At 29.4% G+C, this 14,543-nt stretch overlaps 2 protein-coding genes and 1 long non-coding RNA gene across 3 annotated transcripts; 2 read left to right on the top strand and 1 right to left on the bottom strand.

The window, feature by feature from the left end:
• Positions 1–2,936: 2,936 nt before the first annotated feature.
• Positions 2,937–4,585, top strand: LOC130813901 (endogenous alpha-amylase/subtilisin inhibitor-like). The gene is made up of 2 exons (XM_057679809.1): positions 2,937–3,076; positions 3,216–4,585. Exon 2 carries the CDS (start codon positions 3,820–3,822, stop codon positions 4,492–4,494), a length of 675 nt encoding a protein of 224 aa, XP_057535792.1. The 5' UTR covers positions 2,937–3,076; positions 3,216–3,819; the 3' UTR covers positions 4,495–4,585.
• Positions 4,586–7,883: 3,298 nt separating this feature from the next.
• LOC130813554 (uncharacterized) lies at positions 7,884–9,834 on the top strand. Its single transcript, XR_009042218.1, has 3 exons — positions 7,884–8,415; positions 9,148–9,219; positions 9,640–9,834. It is a non-coding gene; the product is annotated as an uncharacterized LOC130813554 (long non-coding RNA).
• Positions 9,835–13,368: 3,534 nt separating this feature from the next.
• On the bottom strand, positions 13,369–14,142 carry LOC130813167 (miraculin-like). Its single transcript, XM_057678927.1, has one exon. The coding sequence runs from the start codon at positions 14,122–14,124 to the stop codon at positions 13,489–13,491; it is 636 nt and encodes a 211-aa protein (XP_057534910.1). The 5' UTR covers positions 14,125–14,142; the 3' UTR covers positions 13,369–13,488.
• Positions 14,143–14,543: the final 401 nt, after the last annotated feature.

The following is a 14,543-nucleotide window of genomic DNA, read 5'->3' as shown; positions in this document are numbered from 1 at the left end:
TTGTTTCAACGCGGTGGCCTCACATTGTCGTTTTGTGCTCATTTTACAAGAAGTTTAGAACAAAGCCAACGCTACGAAAAGTACATATTTTTTTGTCTTATTCTCTTCTCTGTATGAAATAAATTAGTACAAATCAAAATTGAGGTGGCGTTCACAAAGCTTTTTTCACGTGTTAATTAATTTTGATTCAACTTTTTTACGGATTAGACGACTTTTTAAATTTGCATGATAACTTTGAATTTTACACTAATAAATTTTTGTAATCTTTTTGTAATTTTACTATTTAATTTCGTTAACTTCTAAATCTCTCAACAAAATTAATTTTCACCCATATCATAGAAACTCAACATAACATAGTTTCTTCACCCAAACGTAAAATTAAGGATAAAGCAAGCACGGAGTAATAAAACATCACACTATACTTCGCCAACTTTTTCATTATGTCACCACTCTTTTTATATTGAAATTTCAATATTGCCCTTTATGAAATTTCATAATTTTATTTCTCTAATTTTTCTCTAAGAAAACTCTCAGAACTAAATTTAATATCAAAACACTGTGGCAAAATAAAAATAATCACCAAATTGATTCATTAAGAATCGATAATGATCGTTAATTTCAAAAAAAATGCTTTTGTTAAAATTTGATACATGTTTACTCTTTTAATTATAACTTTTGATAGAAAAATCTCATGATTGCAATGTTTGCGGCATTAGAACCTAGACTTTAGGATCTTTTCAATGATATATTATATGCCCAATTCAGATAACCAAGTGAGAAATGACGACCGTTTAAAGTTTGTTTTGTGCTGAATTTTAATACATGTTCAATCCTTTGAGCATAACTTTTTATAAAAAAAACTGTGTTAATCCAAGGTTTGTGCTATTAGTAACTAGACTTTAAGAGCCTTCCAACGACATATTATACGCCAATTCCGACAACCGAGCGAGAAATGACAACCGTTTAAAGTTTGCAAGGATTTCTAACATCCAGTCGCGCGCGACAGGACTGTGGTATGGTCGCGTAAAACGCGCGGCTCCACCGCGATCTGGCCGCGCGTTTTACACGACCTTACCATGGTCCGGTCGCGCGCAACTAAATGTTAAAAATCCCTGCAAACTTTAAACGGTCGCCATTTCTTGCTCGATTGTCAGAATTTGGCATATCATATGTCGTTGTTAAGCTCTTGAACTCTAGTTTCTAATGCCATAAACCTTGAATTAATAAAAGTTTTGTATAAAAAGTTATGCCCAAAGGATTGAACATATATCAAATTTCAGCACAAACAAACTTTAAACGATCATCACTTCTCGCTCGGTTATCGAAATCGGACATATAATATGTCATTGAAAATATCTTGAAATCTAGGTTCTAACACCATAAATATTGTAATAATGTGATTTTCCTATCATAAGTTTTGGCCAAAAGAATGATCATGTATCAAACTTTAACACAACGTGTGGTTAGGTATATTTTCCGATTTTAAAAAATTATTTTCTTTTTAAAATTAACATTTTTTGTTTTAATTTATTTATTTTTAATAAATTTATTTAAGTAATAATAATAGTTGATTTTATAATTAAAAATAAATTTAAGGGCATTTTAATAATTTCAGTAAAAAAAGTTGATGAATTTAAAGATTGGTATTACAAAACACCAAAATCATTGGCAAAACAAATAAAAGTAAAACAACTTCAACCTCTTTCAAAATCTAATTTGTAAGAACACAATTATTTTATTTAAATTTTCAAAGTATCAACTATTTTTTTTTTTTTTTTTGAAGTTTAAAAGGTAGGAGAAAATGGTAGGAATGCGGGACGATAAATTTGGAGGAAAAAGATACATTGGGGTTTAATAAGGAGAATGATTATAATATTGAGGGCTTTTGCAAATTTCAAAGAAAGAGGTGTGATAATGTAAATTCATCACTTAAATGGATTATCTAACTTTTGTCTATCTCTACTCTTTAGTGTCATGCAAAGACTTGGGTCCTAAAGTAATCAAATCTGTTCTTCAGAACCATTTAAGGAATCCTTCAAGTTTTCTGCATCTTTTTTTTTTCGGACTCAAAAAAATAAAAAGTTTTCTGCATCATCAAATTCTAATTAAGTAGTACTTGTTGAAATATAACTCCTCTTATATTATTTTTTGTCCTAAATCGAAAAAAAAATTAAAAATATTACATAAATTTTTAAATGAGATAGTCTTATAGTGAAACAAATTCTATTAGGTTGACCTATATTTGACATTTAATATGGAAAAAGGATTACTTAAAAATTTAAAATGATCAATTAGAAAAAGAAAAAATTACCCTGAATAATACGAACTTTCACTGATTTTTCTACAATAATACGAACTTTCAATTAACCATGAATAATACGAACTTTGATACATATTTCCCGCTCGTATACCTGACTGGTTCTTTACCTGGAGAAACGGTAAATTCCCCATTTCTTCATCATTTTTAATGGGTATTTAGACAGCCTTTTTTCAGCAGCCTCTTCTTCATCTTTTGCTCACTTTCCTCTTCCAATTTCATCTTTTGCTCACTTTCTTCTTCCAATTGGAAGCCACATTGCTACTATTTATCACTATGGTTTCGCAAATCTTATGCTACGAAGGTATGTTTTTTTTAGATTGTATGGTTGTTGAGGCTTATGAATGTTTCACTAATCTGCTAAAGCATGTTCTTTGCAGATCTGTTAATTACAATCAGGTGAATTAAATGTTTGACATATGAGTGTTGCATATTTTTTTTATTTACATTTTATGGTTAATATATATTGGCTGTTAATTTGGTATGATCTTCGAGTTGTAGAGTATTCTATATTCCTATCACTGGATGCCGGTGACACTCACCTCAACAAGTTTCTACAGATCAAATAGATTTCTGGTTGTATGTTTGAATATATAAATCTTATGATCGATTGTCTTCTAGCTAAGCCATTTGGAAGCCATATAGACTCTGTCTAAATTGGTTGTGTATTGCAGAGGTAGAGATGCAAGGTTTATTGAAATTGGTTTATTTGAATGTTTGCATAGCTTTGATGTGGGCTTTTGTTCAAATTTATCACATGTGAGTCTCTATTTGAAGTTGTTTCTTGCTCTAATAAAAGAACAATCTGTTCAAATTTTTGGGATTTAAACAAAATTTAGGGATTTAAATTGCAATTAAGAAGAATTAACTAACCATGAATGAGATGATATCTTTGTAGTTGATGCGTGAGAACGAGAGAGAGAAGAATCAATGAAAATCATGAGCTTGAGGAAGATGATTGAAGAAGAAATGGCTGCGTGAGGGAGAAGGACTGCTCTGCTTCTGTTTGCTTTACTTTGTTTTATCAGCAAAAAATAAAAATTTAAAAGGAATGAGTAAGTTTACCGGTAACAGGTAAAATGGTATGCCAGCGGGGAATATGTGTTAAAGTTCGTATTATTCATGGTTAATTGAAAATTCGTGTTATTGTAGGAAAATCAGTGAAAGTTCGTATTATTCAAGGTAATTTTTCCTTAGAAAAATTAAGTAATTACATAATGAATCCATCTCATGATAAAATAAACTCATAAAAAATAATTTGAACATATTACTCATATTATAAACTTAAAACGTAAAGTAAACTCATTATTGTCAATTGATTTTATTTAGGCATAAGCCTCGTTTAAGTCCGTTTATTAATTACTTTGAATTGTCGAAGCTCATTTCTAAAACAACAACACCCGTTGCATAATATATACCATATCCTTGGCCTTCTATTTTCTCACGCACACGGCCCACACAACATTAGAAAAAAAAAAAAAAACACCCACAAACCCCAAGAAATGACGACTCCCTTTCTGTTCCAAGTGAGTGCCATAGTCATAGCTACGTTTCTCCTACTCCATGTTTTCCACGTCACTGCAACTTCGACAGATGAAGAAGATACTTCCATGGCCTACCTTAGAGACGAAAATGGTGAACGCATGCTCAACGGTGGCACTTACTACATCGTTCGACGTATTAACCGCAAGGACGCTGGTGGTTTAACTGTGGTACCAAACACAAACACCCAATTAGGCCAAGGATCAGCCTGCCCACTTTACATAACCCAAGAGAAAGACGCAAATTCAAATGGAATCCCTGTTAAAATAGTCTCTTCGCATATCAACTCAAAGTACCTTCCATTTGGTACCACTGACTTCACTTTCGTGGGAGTCAACACCGAGTGTACCGAACCACTAGTATGGCGGCTGCACACCGATAGTGCAACCGGGCATAACTATGTGGCCGCGGGTACTAATCAGTCCAACATACCCAGTGCTTTCTTCATTCTAATACCATTTAATTATGTGGAGTCATCCCTATACGAGATCAACTTTTGTGATCGATCCGTTTGTGGTCGTGCGAGTTTTCTAGGCCAAAATGGACTTATGGGCATCGATAGAGCTATAGATGTTGCTTTTCTTTTTAGAAAAGCCTTCAATCAATCATCCTCACTCTTCAACTCTGTCATTTAATTTTCGTTTGCTTCTTAATTACTTGTAATTTTAATATCTGTCTACCGGCCTATTACGTATGATTAAATAAAGGAAATCCTCTTCCAATTAATATTACGTTTTCAAATTTATTTATTTTTTTTATTTTTTATGATGTAGTATTATTGCTAGTTAAATTATTTATATTTTTCCCAAGATTATCAAATTTCTGGTGTCATAACTCATATTTATCAATCATAACTAATTTCGTTAGAGTTCATTAATTTTGATGATCGATGCTATTTAATATTAAATACTTTACACCTTTATTGTTACACCCTTTGTTTTCATAAGTTTTTCTCAAATAAAATTTACGAATTTTAGTATCATAATTTGATTATGATTTTTTATCGATTTATATGAAAAAACATATTTATGTGAGATCTTAATAAATTCGTCTTATATATACTTTCTAAATATCAACTTAATTAAAATTAGGGTAATGATATTAACAGCCCTTAGGGCTATAAAAAAAATTAACAAACTCTCTTTATTATTAATTATTTTAAATTTTTAAGAAAATATAATCTAGAAATTAAAAAACAATTAATGTTTTATATAATGAGTTTAGCTTCCCAAGAAAGAATAACTATTAAAATAATTAAATTTAATTAAATGTTTACGTTTTCAAAGCAAAAATAATATTAAATTATATAAATTAAATACAGGATTCTTTGATATATACAGTCTTTCCTTAAAATTATTTGACTTTTAAGTTTATATTGAAACCTGCAAGAAAAGTAAATGGGAAACACAAATTAAAATAGAGAGAGTAAAATTTACTATTTATACTTAGTTTTTTAATTATACTCTTTAAATGAAATTGTACACAATAATTAATTTGTTGTGAATTAAGTCTATACAAGTTACAACACTTATCTTTTATGCTGTTAGTAAATGCAAAAACAAAGCCTTAAATAATTGTTTACACCTATTATTTATATTACTTATGTGATAATACCAACATAGAGTAATCTTATTCAAATTGCAAATCGATTTCTATTGATCAAAATCTTATGTAGGAGTTTAATGTAAAAATAAAATTCTAAATTTAAATATCTACTCCTATTAATTAAATTTTGAGACAATTATTAGACAAGTGGTTATTGACTAAAGTTATTGGTAACGAGCATTGACTAGCTGGAATTGTAAAGTCAATTGTTTATGTTAGTTGTAATGGTAAAGTTGGGAAAAAAAATAATTATTGGTTATTTATTAAAGATAACGTGAGTCGACTAGCAAGAAACCTAATTAAAAAGCTATTGATAATGCTTTTTGTTTTTACTTAAAAAAACAACTTTTATTATGACTCAAAAGCTATTATTTAACACCAAGGTTGATCCTAAGGGTAGGCCAAATGGGCCAACAAAATGTTTAGAAATATGGTTTAATGAAAGGGATCATTATTTTGATAAATAAAAAGGAAAAAAATTAAAATATTTAAGAGACATTTTCAATTACCCTAAAATAGACTTTCAATTTTATTCTCCCAAATAAGACATTTTCCCAAAATATTAATTACCCAATTTAATTTTATCGATTTCCCAAATCAATTTCAATGTTACTCTCAATTCCCCAAATTAATTTCATCAGTTCACAAATCTTAATTCTTCGTTCTTCTTTCCGTACGTCTCTGAGTCCTCGCCTTCTCACTTTGACATTGCTTTTTTGTTCTTCAATTTAAATCGATTTATTTTTCATTTGCAAGTCGTTTATTCAAAAGTTAGTTTCTTTAATCTAATTTCTAAATAAAGAGAACAAACAATTTGATTTTCTTCCAATATTTGGTAAGAAAAGAACAAAAATGTCGGACTTTTGCTGTTTTGGGCACTAGTGGTGGTTGTTGGTAGTGCTGCAGTTTACTTGATGCCTCTTACAGGTATTAATATTACCGATTATAGATTAGGAATTCGAATCAAATTTTTATTTTTGACTATTTTCTAGGTTTCTTTCTAATTATGAATACAAAGATTTAATATAAAATTTTGATAAAATTATGCGGAAAATTTTCTTTTAGTAATACTGAATATATAAACAAGATTTGCATTTTACAAGGATCAAGAGATAAAATCGATTATTAATAAGGTTTTCAAATTCTTTGATGGTAAAAGGTTCTTTTTTTATAAATTGGTCAACAAGATCAAGAAAAATAAAGAGTAGCATGAGATATGGATGACATTATGAAATTGAATTGGTGTCATTTTATTGAATTATAAAATTATAAATTCGTCAACAAGATGATTAAGAAAAATAAAGATGTTATTGTTTCATTTTTTATTTTTTAATTACGAATTTACGATTATGATATCAACTTTTGATTTAACTTAATTTATATAAATATGTTGCCTCAAAAATATTTTATCTGAAATGAAAAAAAAAATCTTAGTCAAGAGTTTATAGGAAGGGGTTCATTTTTTTCATTTGGCCTAGGGCCCATAAAATATTAGGGTCGATACTGTTTGTAACAACTCGACTTACCGTTGACTGAATAAATATGGTCATCAAAGTTTGAGCAAAGGGGTCACAAGCTCTTTAACGTGACTAATTCAGCTAAATCTCAAAACAAACATCTACCTAAATCACAAGATAATCATACAATTTTCTACAAGTCCAATATAACCAACACAACCAAATCTAATATACATTTATCCAAAGTCCTAATACTAATCTATAAATTCCTATGTGCTCAGCTCAATATATAACCTTGGAACCTCTAATCACCTCTGCTAATCCATTATTCCCGACTGGTTCCGATCTGTAATCAACTAAAAGTTCGAAACAACATAAGGTCAGATTAAACTGAATGAGAAGTAACAATCCAAAACAACAAATGATAATAACTCAAATCATAGGTTTAAAAACAACATCAGTTCCCAAGATCTATGTGCGCACATGGAGTCTAGTTTGAGAGGTGCCCCATAGCTCTAAGACTATGTCGATCTCGGGTGAAGCTAGTCAATATCTGAATGACAATTCACTTCAAAACAGGGAGTAGGGAACAATGTTCCTCAACTCCGTCAATGACCAGCTCGCAAGCCCGATCCATTGACCATATCATAATATCAGCATAATCATTCACAACAACATTTGTCTTAACAGTTTCTAATTCAAAAGAACTTTAGTAAAAAGTTTATTTTCAAGAAATGTAGTTTGATCAGACCCTTTAAGGGACTGCTACAATGTAACATTCGGGAAATTAATATTTTAAGACGAGTAAGTTTAAGAGAATTATCAGTGCGAGAATGATCTTAAATACACATGACATGAAACATTCTCAATTTAATTTCTCTCCTCTTTTTCCTTTTCTTTTATTTTGATTAAATACCCAAAATTTTTCCCTCCCTCTCACGACATCAAGCCCAAACATCAGCTAAACCCCAATCCTCATTCTTTGAAGCTTCCCTTCGAATCCCAAAAATGGCGACTAAAAGTCCTTCGAAATCCAACAATGGTGGACTGAAAGTCCTTCGAACCTTAACAATGGCTGTTGTTGTCACTGCTTTTTCCCTCCTTATTTCAACGTCCTTTGAAATTAGGGTTGAAATTTCTTCTTTTCTTGATAAATCCTTCAGTTCATGAACAAATCCTCTTTTCATGATTCTTCTAACTTAGAATTTCAACAATAATCGAAGCCAACAATTATCTTTGTTCCATCTGGTTCCTCAATTTTCGGAAATAACGAACAAAATAATAATAGGTATGATTCCCTCTTTCTCTGAATTTCAATTCTATAATTTTTGTTCATGAAATTTTGATCTAACCCTTCTCTCCCTCTCAATTCATTTGATTTCTTTGAACCCAACAACTGCACCATGAATGTCGCCCTACCTTCTTGAGCATTTTCGAAGAACCGTGCCTTCTTCATCTCGCTCTTTTCGGCAGATTCCAGTATAGGGCAAGAAGGTAGTCAAGTGTCTTTTGTTAATTTTGTTATTTGATCTTGTTAACCGCATCTTTCGGATATATGCAATTGGATTACCATTTCTTGATTATATTCAATTGTCGTACTCTTACCAAATTATTTCTTTTCAATCAAAAACCTCATGAAATTAAGCATTTGAGATTCATTGTATAAGTTGCTCAATTAAAAGAAATGGACAATTGATAATTAGTAGTAAATTGTGGAATGTGGATTAATTTGATGGACTTTGATAACTAGTATGAAGTTATAAACATTGAAGTGGAGAAATTGGTGGAAAATGTTGTTAATTGTAAGGTTATGGATGACTTGAAGCTCTTGAATGAATTAAGAAATTCTCTTGGAAATCATTGATAGTGAGGTGAAATATTAGTTGTTATTAATTGAATAATTTTATATTCTTGAAGAGATTATTAGGTTATTTGAGGATTTTCGATGTTGGGGTTAAAGGTACATTTTGGGGTTTAATTGGAAAATAAAGAGAATTATAAAGGTGGATAATCTTTAGAAAATATTAATGAATTTTAGAGCATGACTATGTCGCCTTGATGGCCTATTGTGGTTTGAGTTCGAACATGCACAATTCTTTTATGATTAGATATATTAGAATAGAAGCTTGAACTAAGATGCTGTCATAGGAGGAGATGCAATGAGTTATATGAACCTAGTTGTAGTATCGTATGCTTTGTTGTGATGCTATATTTGTTATGCTTCAGGAGGCGACATTATCGAAGAGCCCTTCTAGTGATCGTGGAGTACCAAACTTAGCTTCTTGAAGCGTTCTTTTGGTGAGTAGTAGCAGTCCCTTAAAGGGTCTGATCAAACTACATTTCTGGAAAATAAACTTTTTACTAAAGCTCTTTTGAATTGGAAACTGTTCAGACAAATGTTGTTTTGAATCATTATGTTGATATTTTAATGTGGTCAATGGATCGGGCTTGCGAGCTAGTCATTGACGGAGTTGAGGAACATTGTTCCCTGCTCCCTGTTTTGAAGCGAATTGTCATTAAGATATTGACTAGCTTCACCCGAGAGCGACATAGTCTTAGAGCTATGGGGCACCTCTCAAATTAGACTCCCTGTGCGCACATAGATCTTGGGAACTGATGTTGCTTTTAAACCTATGATTTGAGTTATTATCTTTTGTTGTTTTGGATTAATACTTCTCATTCAGTTTAATCTGACCTTCTGTTGTTTTCAATTTTTAGTTGATTACAGATCGGAACCAGTCGGGAATAATGGATTAGCGGAGGTGATTAGAGGTTCCAAGGATGTATATTGATTAGAGGTTCCAATGATGTATATTGAGCTGAGCACGTAGGAATTTGTAGATTTGTATTCGGACTTTGGATAAATGTATATTAGATTTGGTTGTGTTGGTTATATTGGACTTGAAAATTGTATGATTATCTTGTGATTTATTTTGATGTTTTTTTTGAGATTTAACTGAGTTAGTCACGTTAAAAAGCTTGTGACCCCTTTGCTCAAATTTTGAAAGTGTGATTTCAGTTTTTTGGGAAACGAACCAAGTGATGACCCTGTTTACTCAGTCAACGGTAAGTCGGATTGTTACACTGTTTAACACATTTTTTAACTTTTTATTCAATAAAAAAACTAAAAATTAAAAGTAAAAAAAGATAAAAATCAATAAGAAATTAATCTAAAGTCATTTGCCAAATAATTTCTTTATATCGTAGAAATACAATGGTAGAGAACTCTCATATTATCTAGTCGAATAAATTGGTGGTTGTAATATTGCTTTCTTCCTTTTAAATTTTGTTTAATATCGTTTGTTTAGATTAAATGGGAGAATATATAATTTGACATGTTTTTTGTTTCAACACGGTGGCCTCACATACACTTATGGTCATATATAATACAGCAAGAATTATAGGACAAAACCAATTCATAACTCATAAGCATGCTACAAAATAAATAAGTATGTTTTTGTCTTTTATGTTTTCTCCATTGGAATTATACGTATTCTAAAATATACTTCGATTTATCAGTTGTACAAATCAAATTTGAGGTGGCCATGACAAAGTTTTTATAATTTTTTTAAAGGGCTATAAACGTTTTTTATATTTTAAAATGAAAAAAAAGACAATGAAATATGAACCAAAAGTTTTGGAGAAGACTTTGGTCCTACTAAAATATTCAAAAGTAGTATGTAATTTTTTTCACATAAAATTATGAGTTTGATTTTTGTTGTCCTCTCTCTTTTCATAATATTAATTTTTTAAAATTTATATATATATATATATTTATTAATAAATAAATAATAACAATAACAAAAAACCCAAAATGTAACAAATATAATAAAGCAGAAAAAGTAAGTGTTGACACCAACAATAGTGTAGTCATGTGGTGCCAAGTGGAAGGTACTTTGAGTTGATATGGGAAGATTTTTTTAAAAGGAATATGTTTATTTTGAATTTTGGTTTTTTGCTTTTGGCTTTTTAATTGGGTTGTTTGACCAACTGAAAATATTAATTGTTTTTGTTGGTTTTTAAGTTAGCTGTTTGTGGAGATATATGATAAATTTGAACATTAGTTGTTGGCTTTTTATTAGAAAAAAAATTGTCCAACAAGTCAAAAGTCAACAAAAAAAGTTAGTTAGAATAGCTTTTTCAATTTGACTTATAAACCCATCTTTTCGGTTGCTTCAAAAGCCAATTATCAAATAACTTTTTAACTCTGATAAATCAATAAGCTAAAAGACAAAAATAACTAAAAAGCTAAATAAACATCCGAAACCAAACACCCCTTTATCTTGTACAATACTAGCTCTTTTATTTGTTTGTAGCGCGCCAAAATGGTAATTGCATATTGCTTTCGTTATTTTAATTTTTCTTTAAATATCCTGTTAAATGACAAAATATAATTGACATGTTTTTTTTTTTGTGTGTGTGGACTCCTAGAGTGTGAGTCATACTTCTGTCGCCCCTCATAAATGGCAACAATAAAATATTATTGCACATAAATTATAATATGGTGAGATCATTTAAATTACGTTGATGAGTTGAAATATAAGAATGGAAAGAAAAATAATAAAAACTATTTCTTAAAAATTATAGCAAAATAAAAGATACGAAACTTAAGATGAAAATTGTAACAATTTCTTAAATAGGCGTGAGCATGCTTATATACAAGAATTGTAGGGGAAAACATACTCATATGCTACAAAGTATTTAAATAAAGTTTTTCTCCATTTATGTTTGTCCATAATTGGAAATACAAAAGTACATATTAAAAAAATAACCCTAATAAAATATCAACTTTTAATTAACTATAAATAACACTAATTTAGCCACTTAGGTTTTTTTTCCTATAATAATACTAACTTTAGTTTATTAACAAATTTACTATTTTTTTTTGTCATATAATCTCCTATAGATTGATTTTTTAACATATTAGGAATATTCTAAGGAAAAATCTCCGAAGTTGATATTATATATAGTTAAGATTGATATTACTGTGAAAAAACAAAAAAAATGTATTATTCCTGATTTTTCCAACCATATTTGGATTGAGCGAACAAATCAAGATTGAGGTGGTGGTGACATATCTTAAGAAAATGTTGTTTTATATGTATATGTATGTGTGTAAATTTTTTTTCATTTAAACTAAAACAGTTACAATAAAAATTTTAACTTTCTGAAAAACGTTGGTCTTACCAATGTTATTTTAAATACTACTCCTCTTGTCTTACTTAATTTTGCATTAATCATTTTGAATAATCTAATTCATTTTAAAAGATATTTTTATTTAGAAATGGACTCTACCATCATTTTTAAACTTGACTACACATTTAAATCCTCACTCAATATCTTCCACGTAATTTATTTTCTTTTTATTTAATATATCAACATATTTTTACAATGTTCCATACATTTCATAAAATTACTTCCTCCGTTTCACTATACTTGCTACATTTGACTTTTTACGCAATTTATTGTGTTATTTTGATTATTTATATTATAAATTACACACATTTAAAAAAATTATAAAAACTTAATATTATGAAAGTATGCGATTAGACTATTTAAACAAGACCCCACTTGACTATATTTTTTCTTATACGTTAGCCGCAATATATAAATTAAACTTCTGTGATAAATAATGCCAAATATCCTTATGCAACGATTATTTCAGAACAGATGAAGTACTATTTTTCTTTTTGATTTATTCTAATTGGGAATTGGGACAGATGGTGCATGTATACATCTCTTCAGAATAACCTTTCAAATTTGAAGAATAATAATTCTTATATTTCTAGTTAATAAGCCTAAAATATATACTCCATATGCGCACATAATATACATGATTTTACAACTTCAAATTTTCAATTTAATTGTAAAAATTAATTTTATTTTCGATCAATACTTTAAATATATCTTGATGTCTAACACTATATTGAAGGTTTTGGTGTTTGGAAATTATATCAATATTATATATATATATATATATATATATATATATATATATATATATATATATATATATATATATATATATATATATATATATATATATATACATATATATATATATATATATATATATATATATATATATATATAATTGTAAATGTAATGATGGCAATACTGCTAAAAGTTGAATATATTAAAATTTTATGGCTTTTGCGTATATAAGATAATTACATATAAATGTTATTTATCTAGCTATATAAATTGATCTATTTTGAACCTTACTCAAATACAATTTTAAAATATCTTTGATATTGATCGAATGAAATTGAATAAATTTTTTAACTAATTACTTAATAAACCTTTAAAAGATATTAATTCATAATTTAAGTGGTATTCCTTATTGCACACCTCTACAAAGAGAGTAAAATATGAGCTACATTGAGTTTGAAATAGATGTTATATTAGCTCTATTAAAAAATATATTTGATGATTTTATTTAATTTGTAAAAATTGTGATTTCATTCAAAAGAAGGAATCTTTGATACGAAGATAGTATAGTTAATTTCATATTAATTCAAACGAATCTTTTTATTGAAATCCACGTACGCACAAGTTGCGATAAACTTAAGCTTTGTGAAAACTATAGGCGAAACCAATAAAAGTATGTTCATAAGAAGGTACAAGTCCTAACCACCCTAAATAGTAGTCATCCGTAAAATCAATACTCTCAATCACCTTACAACCAATCTCATTGCTTGGACAATGTTTAAGTATATAAAGGTCTGGAGCGTATCCAAGTTTAACTGTTTCAAAAGTAAACAAACTATCGCTTGTTGGGTTTCCAATATCGCCTCCGGTAGAGATAAACATTTTGTCGGAGTCAACGTCGGGTTCGATTTTCCATGATCCTTGTGGGCAAACACTAGAGGTGGAATTGAACACGATGATGAAGTTCGAATTAGCGTGGACGTATTTGTGGGAAGGGTTAGTAGGGTAGAACATAATAGGTGATTCTTGGTACCAACCTACGCTTAAGTATCCTGCATATTGAGGGCATTCGGGTTGGTTTGGTTTGGATTCCACCACTAGTCCACCTGACATACCCAGTTTTGATATCATGGTTCGGACGTAGTAGGGTGATCCTGCTACGAGTGGATTGCCATCGACGTCAAGGACGAGAGAATCGTCGATGGCTATAGTGTTGGAAAGAAGGAAAAAGAATAGGGTAATGGTTGATAGTTGGAAGAAAAGAGGAGCCATTTTTGTGGTTTGGTCTTGGTGCTTTCAGCTTTGGAACCTAAATAATAAGCCTTACTATATAAAGAATGGTAAACAACTTCAGATTTTTTGGGTGCTCACCTAAATAAAATTATCTCTCCGTTTCTTAATAAAGTTCCCATCAGAAATGTTTACGAGAATTAAAAATAATAGAATCTTTTAAATAGTAGATATTTTATTTTTTTGAATAATAAATTTAGTGGAGACCATAAATATTAAAAAAATATTAAAAGAAAATTAGTGGAAAAAATATGAGAGTTATAACTAATAAAAAAATATTTTTATAAAGTTAGTAGGAAACATATGGAGACCATAAAAAATAATTAAAATAAAGTTAGTGAAAGCTATGTGGGGATCATCTGTATTATTAAAATATTAAAATGAAGATGAGTAAGATTATT

The sequence above is a fragment of the Amaranthus tricolor genome, chromosome 5 (assembly GCF_026212465.1).
Source record: "Amaranthus tricolor cultivar Red isolate AtriRed21 chromosome 5, ASM2621246v1, whole genome shotgun sequence".
NCBI lineage: Eukaryota > Viridiplantae > Streptophyta > Magnoliopsida > Caryophyllales > Amaranthaceae > Amaranthus > Amaranthus tricolor.
Note: the sequence above shows the minus strand (reverse complement) of the source record. Positions and strands in the feature narration are given on the sequence as shown.

Excerpts from the sequence above, each read along its gene's own strand:
- LOC130813167 (XM_057678927.1), bottom strand. The coding sequence starts at position 14,124 with ATGGCTCCTCTTTTCTTCCAACTATCAACCATTACCCTATTCTTTTTC.
- LOC130813901 (XM_057679809.1), top strand. The coding sequence starts at position 3,820 with ATGACGACTCCCTTTCTGTTCCAAGTGAGTGCCATAGTCATAGCTACG.